Source organism: Nematolebias whitei, chromosome 6 (assembly GCF_014905685.2).
Source record: "Nematolebias whitei isolate Nwh7 chromosome 6, NemWhi1, whole genome shotgun sequence".
NCBI lineage: Eukaryota > Metazoa > Chordata > Actinopteri > Cyprinodontiformes > Rivulidae > Nematolebias > Nematolebias whitei.
In genome coordinates, this window is record NC_056503.1 from 46,246,708 (window position 1) to 46,255,732 (window position 9,025).

At 44.9% G+C, this 9,025-nt stretch overlaps 1 protein-coding gene across 1 annotated transcript; it reads right to left on the reverse strand.

The window, feature by feature from the left end:
* Positions 1–1,529: 1,529 nt before the first annotated feature.
* Positions 1,530–2,228, reverse strand: LOC119410996 (P2Y purinoceptor 14-like; the record flags this gene model as incomplete). The annotated part of the gene is made up of 1 exon (XM_037677916.1): positions 1,530–2,228. A coding segment is annotated over one exon (699 nt), but the record flags the coding sequence as incomplete, so codon positions are not given.
* Between the last annotated feature and the right edge of the window lie 6,797 nt (positions 2,229–9,025).

Here is a 9,025-nt window from a genome sequence, read left to right on the forward strand (position 1 = left end):
TGGTTCAAACCCCGGTCCAGGGGCCTTTCTGGGTGGAGTTTGCATGTTCTCTCCGTGCATGCGTGGGTTTTCTCCGGGTGCTCCGGTTTCCTCCCACAGACCAAAAACATGCATGTTAGACTGATTGGTAACTCTAAATTGTCCCTAGGTGTGAGTGAGAGAGTGAATGGTTGTTTGTCTCGTTTGTCTCTATGTGGCCCTGTGATGGACTGGAGACCCGTCCAGGGTGTACCCCGCCCCTCGCACAGTGATTGCTGGACATGGGCACCAAGCGACCCCCGTGACCCAAAATGGAATAAGCGGGTAAAGATAATATATGGATGGATGGATGGATGGACCAGTCAGGTTTCTTGTTAAGATGAACAATATAACTATTAATATAATTATTCAAAAATACAAATAATTGAATTAATGACTAATAAAAACCAAATCTGATTAGTCAAGTACCAAAATTAGATGCAGCCATAAAAAAATGAATGCAAGAAGTTTGTCTGTCCATCCATCCATCATGTTCCGCTTATTCCCAAGTCGGTTTGATGGAGCAGCATCTTGAGCAGGGAGGTCCAGAAATCTCGTTCCACAGCAACCTCTTCCAGCTCTTCTGGGGGCACCCCAAGGCATTCCCAGGCCAACCAGTGTGTCCTGGGTCTTCCCTGTGGTCTCCGCCCAGTTGGACATGCCCAAAGCACCTCCCTAGGGAGGCACCCCAGGAGCATCCTTACCAGATGTCCGAGCCACCTCAACTGGCTCCTCTCGATGTGGAGGAGCAGTTCTACTCCGAGTCTCTCCTGATAACTGAACTTCTCACTCTGTCTCTAAGGGAGAGTCCAGCTGCCCTGCAGAGGAAACTCATTTCAACCTTCTGTATCTAAAATCTCATTCTTTCAGTCACTAACCAGAGTTTGTGACCATAGGTGAGGGTAGAGATGTAGACTGACTGGTAAACAGAGAGCTTTGTCTTACAGCTCAGCTCCCTCTTCACCACAACGGACTGGCACAGAGTCCACAATACTGCAGACGCTGCACCAATCCGTTTGTCAATCTCTCGCTCCATTCTTCCCTCACTTGTGAACAAAACCCCGAGATACTTGAACTCCTTCACTTGAGGCAGAACCTCACCCTCGACCCGAAGAGAACAATCCATGTAAGAGGTGTTTATAAATATATTTTCAAATGTTTAGACTAGTTTAAGGTCAGGTCACATTAACACGTCTCATAATCACATTGAGTTTAACAATCTGTGATAAAATCTCTAAAAAATTCTCCAAACTGTGATTGTTGTGACCTCTGAGCTGTAGATCCAATCAAGACTGGGTTTTAATTCTCCCTTCTTCACTTCAGTTTATTTCTACAGCGCCAAGTCACAACAGAAGTCATCTCAAGGCACTGAACAGAAACATTCACGTACATAAAAAGCCCATTAGTAAACTTATCTATTTAAGGAAGAAGTTTGCGTTGAATCTTCACTTCTCGCAGTCGCCACCGTTCATGTCTGCAGTATTTTTTCACACTTGTCTTTCCTGGCCACATTAAGCTGCAACTTTCACTTCCTGCATGCTGGCAGCTGTTAGCTGGTGTTGTTGCTGCACTGCTGATTCACTTGGTCTTCGTTCTGAGGTAGAAGTGTCTCTTTTGCCGTTTGTGGAGAACATTTGCTTCAAATTCAATTGGGCTCGGATATTCTTGCAGAGAAAGACGTAAATAAGAGGGTCCAGGCAGATATTAATTACTGACATGAAGACGGACATCTCCTTCAGGTAGATCAGCACCACAACGTGACGCTCCCGCAGAAAAATATATGGAACTTGAACCAGGTGGTAGGGGATGAAGCAAATACAAAAGACACTGACCAACACCATGATGTTCCTGCGAGACCTCACAAGCTTCCTGGAGCTGGAGGCAGCCGGTTGTCTCTGCTGGGCCTCCAACACCCTACGAGAGGCGCTGTAGGAGAAGAAGACCATGGAGAGGAGCACTGACAGGAAAATGATGCAGGCAGTGATGTGAATAAAAATGTAGAAAGTGTTGATTTGTTCACTGGACAGAACATTACAGGAGTTAGGGGCTGAATCCAAACGTTTGTGGGTAATCAGCATCTGGATGACATACACTGTTATTGGAACCAGGAGGAGAACCCAGGTGGTCTTTGAGATGATATGAGCCGCCCGTGGAGTCATCAGGAAGTGGTTTCTCAAAGGATAAAGTATCTTTATGAACCTGGAGAGGAGTACAAAGAATCAATTCAGTTTCATTTCAACAATAATTTTAATAATTTCTAGTCTTGTTGACTATTTTCTAAGGTATGTTCATTTTATGTTAATGGAAAGAAAAAATAATGTCAACTCAATATCCAGATTAAACTCATAACATAAAAAATGCATGTTGATTTGCACATCATTGAATGATATACACAAGGACCTCTTCCCCTACCTTTCATCCAACTATCTCTTTTGGCATCAACTTGAACCCTTGTGTTTGGAGGGAAATGGATGCCGAGTATGATTTGAAGAACACCGTCTCCACAGTCAGTAAATAGTTGAAAACTTTATCATTTGGAGCTGTTTTATTACTAAGGGGACACTTTCATCGCATTGAGGGGACATTGGATGGGACCATGTACTGTAAAATCCTAGACCAGGATCTTCTGTCCTCAGTCAGAACACCGAATATCAGCAGGACTGTGATCCATAACATCCTACAGTGCAGTGGCTAAAGAAGAAGCAGATTGGGTCCTGGAGTGACCTAACTAGTCTTCAGACCCCAGCCCTGTAGATCATCTGTAGAGGAGCTGAGCCTCGAGTCCCCAAGCAACTCAAAGCTTCTTTAGAAAAAGACAGGGTGCCGAGGGAGGAGCTGTGGTGTTCAATTTTCTTAGTTCATATCTTAGATCTTATTACTGTTTTTCTTTTACATTTTATACTTTTGTTGGATGTAACTGGGACCCTGTGTACACAATTATGTTCCACCTCATGTACCACATGTGATGTGTACGACAAATAAAGAATATCTGACTCTGAATGTGGAAAATTGGAGTTGCAGAGAAATATGTTCGACTGGTAGAGGACATGTATGAGGACAGCAAGACATGTTAAACACTTTGGCTTACTGCTCATGTCCACTAACTGGCTTTAAGAATCTGTTGGACTTGGTTTTTTTTTCCTTCTATTCTCCGGTGGAACCAGACGTGTCCCCCCCCCCCACACACACACCCTTCCCTGCTGCACTCTTTTGTCCTGTGAACCCTTAAAAAGACTTTTTTTTTCTGCATACCTCTTAATTCGAAGGATCAGCTGGTCTCTCAACAAAATCGATCAACTTCTCCCGACAGGAGTCAGGGTAAGGAGGACCCTCTTACCTCGACGGAAACAATTGGATTCATGGTGACAACTGGTTTTTGCTGTTTGGGTTGGTGAAATCTGGATTGTCTACAAATTTGTGTGGAGGTGTTGAAGCTTGACAGTGCTCGGACTGAACGTGGAGCTGTGACAGGGAGTTGGAGGACTGTGATCTCCCTGGCAGCACTCATGAATGGTGGGAATAATCTGGAGAAGCTGTGAGCTCGACTTTTGGAGTAAAGGATCAATTCGGCTGTTTTGGAGTTCCATCAGAGAATATGTACCAGCAAGACTTTAAAAAGGCAGAAACAACAATTCACGAGTTCTGCCTGACCCAAACTGTGGTCTTGATGCCGGACTTATCTCAACTCCTCCTGGAATGTTTGGAAAACAACAAAGATGCTTTGACTGTTTCCTCACCTCTCCCTTCCCCAAGGCTGTGGACATGTAACAGAACCTCAACTGAGCTGAAGATGAACGTCACCTCTTATCTGGACAATGGCTGAGGGGGGGCTCTGGACTATGCTACGACTTTCCCTTAAAAATTCAATGTCTTCACCGCCTATATGTTCATGTATAACATCTGTTTATGTTGCTTTGCTGTGGTAGGTTTTTTTGATGCCTCAAATTGTGCCCTGTCTAGGACACGGTGTGAGAAATCTTTTTTTTATACCGTCTCTCCTCATGTTTTCTTTCCTTTTCTCATCTAAGCAAAATATTATTCTGAATAAGAATAAGAAGGCCGCGCTAATTATTTATAGCCGCAGCTTCATATATGAGCAGCGTATAAATCTAGCTGAGGAACGTAACATTCAAGTTCAGGGTCTTTGTCTGCACTTTGGGTTTCTAAACCACACCTAACCATGACACGGGTCCAAAATATCCTAACTCTGGAGGCATGTTGGGAACTCTGCTCATGATCAACAGACAACCATTTACTTTGTAATTCCTTTACCCAGTTTTCCATGCAAGGCCGCATGGAGCAGGTACCTATCACCAGCAGTCAATGTGGGAGATGTGGGGACACCCTGAGGGGAAACTGAGCACATGGAGAAAACCCCTGTGTGCATAGGCTGAACATGTAAACTCCACCCAGCAAGGTGAACCTTCTTGCTGTGAGCTAACAGCTTTGATCACTGTACCACCGTGCCACCCAGAATGTATAATTGTCTTGTTTTGAACTATCTTCTGTGGTAGTTTATTACAGTGCTATAACTTTAAGAGTACAAAGGTCTGAGGAAGTCGTGGTAAAACTAAAATGACTTGGATGAGGACTTGTGACTTGTGTATGCTCACACCCAGGAGCCAATCTGCTTTCAGGAAGTGCCGGTGATGCGAGTGTGCACAACTCCAGAACCAATTAGCTGGGGAGTGGTGGCGCAGAGGTTATAGAAGGTGGGCCTGTGCTAGGAAGATCGTCGGTTCACGTCCCGGTACCGACAACATCAAAAATGTGGGTGGGGTAGGTGAAGCACCCACACTTGCCCCACCCTCATTCTCCCCACTCTGGGCCCATGAGCAAGGCCCTTAACCCCCATCTGCTCCCTAAACAGGTCTCTCTTGAAAATGAGTTCTCGTGGCTCAATGAGACTACCTGGACTAATAAAGGGTAAATGAAAAAAAAAAATAGCTCAAGGAATGGATTCACGACCCATGCCTGAGGGATTCCCATATTATATATATATATATATATATATATATATATATATATGATCATGTCTCATGATGTCAAAAATCTGTCAAAATAAATTGTCCTTATTTGTAGACATTTTTCATCCACAAATATAAAATCTTTGGTAATCAGTCATAACCTGTTTTATGCATCCACAGTCTCTCTGTCTTCCACTCAGTGTGTCTTTCTGCCTGAAGACAGATGTTTTTTTTTTTTCCTAATGGATACAAGGACAAAAAACAAAGGAGAAAAGAAAGGCAGAAAAGTGGGAGAAGGGTTAAAAGGGAAAGAAGGAGATAGGAGTAGAGGAAAGAGAGAAGTATAGAGAAAACACAAATCAACATCATTCAAGTCTGACTCTAGACCAGCGGAACGAAAAAAGACAAAACCGAGAAACCACAACAACAAACAACATGCATATAATTATACTTATAACATTATTTAAAAGTATTTTACATGGTACATGGTACTACAAGATGTTTTTAGAGGCCACCACAACCCAACTGAGTGTGTATCTGATAAACACCTGGTTCTAAACACATGTATGAGCATGCTTGTCACTATAAGGTGTCTCCATAAGAATGTTCAGTAGTGGGTGTGGGGATCCACAGACCCGCCCCCACAGGACATGATGACGACACAGGAAAGACCAGAGGCACAAACACGCAGCGGCCCCCCAAGCCCGGAGCCCTGGGAGTTCCCCAACAGGGACAACTGCCCCCACCCCAGAAAGAAGCAGAGGAGAGCCCCACGTGACCCTCAGTAGCCACAATGCAGAAGCCCCAGGAGGCTGCAGCGACAAGCCCACAAGCCCCGCCAGCAACCCGCTACACCGAAGCAGATCCAGCCATGGACACCGAGACCCAAGCTCCGAGGTCATACCAAGCTCCATCAGAGGCCCGACAGAACCAGGGCACCCGGGCCCCGGCAAGCAGCCACCAGGGCAGGTGGGCACACACCCAAGCACCCAGCCCTAGATGCCAAGAGCCATCAACACAGCGTTACTAGCTACTGGAGGGGAGTGTGATGGGGGAAGTAGGCCCCACATTAAATGGGGGGCCCAAAATAATCCAGGAGAGGGGACCACCCAAAACCCAACCTGACACAATAACCGGAACCTGTGGTATCATTAGAGCCTTCTGCTGCTCACGAGTCCAAAAAAAACCATTTGATACAACTTTTATTTTTACACACAGAAATTGTTTGTCTTAGGTTTACAGTTGGAGAAAATCTCCCAAAATAACCACACTCAACAGCAGAAGAAGATTTTTAACCGACATTTTACTTGCAAGAACCCGTTCCACATAAATACATAAAGCATATGCATGGATCATGTTACAGAAATGAGCATAGAATAGAGATATCTGCAGACTTTTATCCAGCAGCAGAGTCCAGCAGGCATTCCCTCATAGCCAGCTGCAGTCAGACACAGACATGATCCATGGCCGTTGGCGAGTTGACCCGTTGTTTCTCAGCCACCTCAGCCACAAAACTTAAAAACACAATAAAACAGTCATAACCCTTGACCGAAAATTCTCTGACACATTTTACTCTGCGGTTCTGCCTGAAATACTGCTCTGTTCTTATCCTCCACCCAAAATTATGGGAATTACCATACCAGCAAGGAAGTCATAATATTTTGGATTTTCTAAATTACCCAGCATGCTTTTCTTCCTTCTGTTTGCATAATGGCTGCCCCCATAGATCCTGAAAATTTTTCAGCGCAACCAGGAAGAAGTTTCAACAAAGTCGTTCAAAATAAGGGTCTGGCTTTGTCAAATGTTCATTGAGTCCATCCATCCATCCATTATCTTTACCCGCTTATTCCATTTTGGGTCACGGGGGTCGCTGGTGCCCATGTCCAGCAATCACTGTGCGAGGGGCGGGGTACACCCTGGACGGGTCACAAGCCCATCACAGGGACACATAGAGACAAACAAGACAAACAACCATTCACTCTCTCACTCACACCTAGGGACAATTTAGAGTTACCAATCAGCCTAACATGCATGTTTTTGGATTGTGGGAGGAAACCGGAGCACCCGGAGAAAACCCACACATGCACAGAGAGAACTTGCAAACTCCACCCAGAAAGACCCCTGGACCGGGGTTTGAACCAAGGACCTGCTCGTTGAGAGGCAGCAGCTCTACCAGTTGTGCCACCATGCTGCCCTATGTTAGTTGAGTCCCAACTGACTATTTGGCATTATTGGTGCAGGACGGCAGCACGGTGGCACAACTGGTAGACCTGCTGCCTCTCAGCGAGCAGGTCCCTGGTTCAAATCCCGGTCCGGGGGCCTTTCTGGGTGGAGTTTGCATGTTCTTTCCGTGCATGCGTGTGTTTTCACTGGGTACTACGGTTTCCTCCCACAGACCAAAAACATGCATGTTAGGCTGATTGGTAACACTAAATTGTTCCTAGGTGTGAGTGAGAGAGTGAATGGTTGTTTGTCTCTATGTGGCCCTGTGATGGACTTGTGACCCGTCCAGGGTGTATCCCGCCCCTCGCACAGTGATTTCTGGACATGGGCACCGGCGACCCCCGTGACCCAAAATGGAAGAAGCGGGTAAAAGATAATGAATGGATGGATGGTGCAGGACTTCAAGGACTTGGGGTCCACTGTCCAGGATAATGGGAAGTGTGGTAAAGATGTGAAAAAGAGAGTCCAGGCAGGATGGAGTGGATGGAGAAAAGTTTCAGGAATGATTTGTGACAAAAGTGTGTCAGCAAAGGTCAAAGGAAAAGTTTACAAGACAAGAGACAGAATGGAAGTGACAGAAATGAAGATGTTGAGGTTCTCCTTAGGAGTGACAAGGATGGAGAAGATTAGGAATGAGATCATCAGAGGTACAGCACAGGTTGAACAACTGGGAGATAAAGTTAGAGAGACCAGACTGAGATGGTTTGGACATGTCCAGAAGAGGGACAGTGGTTTGGACATGTCCAGAAGTGGGACAGTGGTTTGGACATGTCCAGAAGTGGGACAGTTTTTTGGACATGTCCAGAAGAGGGACAGTGGGTATATTGGTAGAAGGATATTAGAAATGCAGCTGCCAGGAAAAAAATAAAGAGGAGATATATGGATGCAGTTACAGAGGACATGGAGGTAGTTGGAGTGAGACAGATGATGCAGATGACAGAGTGAGATGAGGATGACTCGCTGTGGCGACCCCTGAAGAGGGAAAATCCAAAATAAGAAGAAGAGGAAAGAAACCTTATGGATGCTTAAGTCTGAATGTTTAAAGAAGCCAAAAAGTGATTGTTTTGGAAGAGGATCTTTCTTGGACTGTTTGATTCACAATTACAGAGAGCCTAAGCACTGAAATCTACAGGAAACCAAATTTTGCAGAACAATTTATATTTTTTCATTCTCACCACCAACTAAAACACAAACTGCTTTCAGAACTCTACAGCACTGAGATGAACATGCCCTCACAAGGCCGAAAGGGAAAGACAATAAAATAAGCACAATATTCTGGTGCGTTTCAAATCCAAGAACTCTTTCAGACAAGACTGGTTTGCCCCGAGGATCTTCTTCTTTCAGCTTTGTGCATTTTAGGGGTCGGTAGAGAGACATCCTCCTCCATCCCACTCTGTCAGGATAAAACAAGGAAACAGCCCATGAGCGTAGTGTCTACAGTCCAGTGCAGCAAGGAACGTTCAGACCTCTGTCTTGGAGAAATAAAACAGCAACAAATGGAAGAACACAGAAGAGCAGTTCCTAAGATCAACACTCAGGACTTCATCTACACCTCTGAGGACAGTAGCATACAGATCTTAGACAAGTGGTTTTAAAGAGTGAAAGAAGCCATCTGTGTTAAACATGAAAAACCAACATTAAACCAGGAGGTGGCCTCAGGTTCCATCATTCGGACACCTATAATGTGGCTGTGACTCATCCTGCAGTTTTACAAACATCCACACCTGAAACAGTTCATTCTATTGATCCACCAAAGATTAGTTTTTAGATTATCACACATATTTTCAAACTATAGATCTTCTCAGTCTTTCTATTGA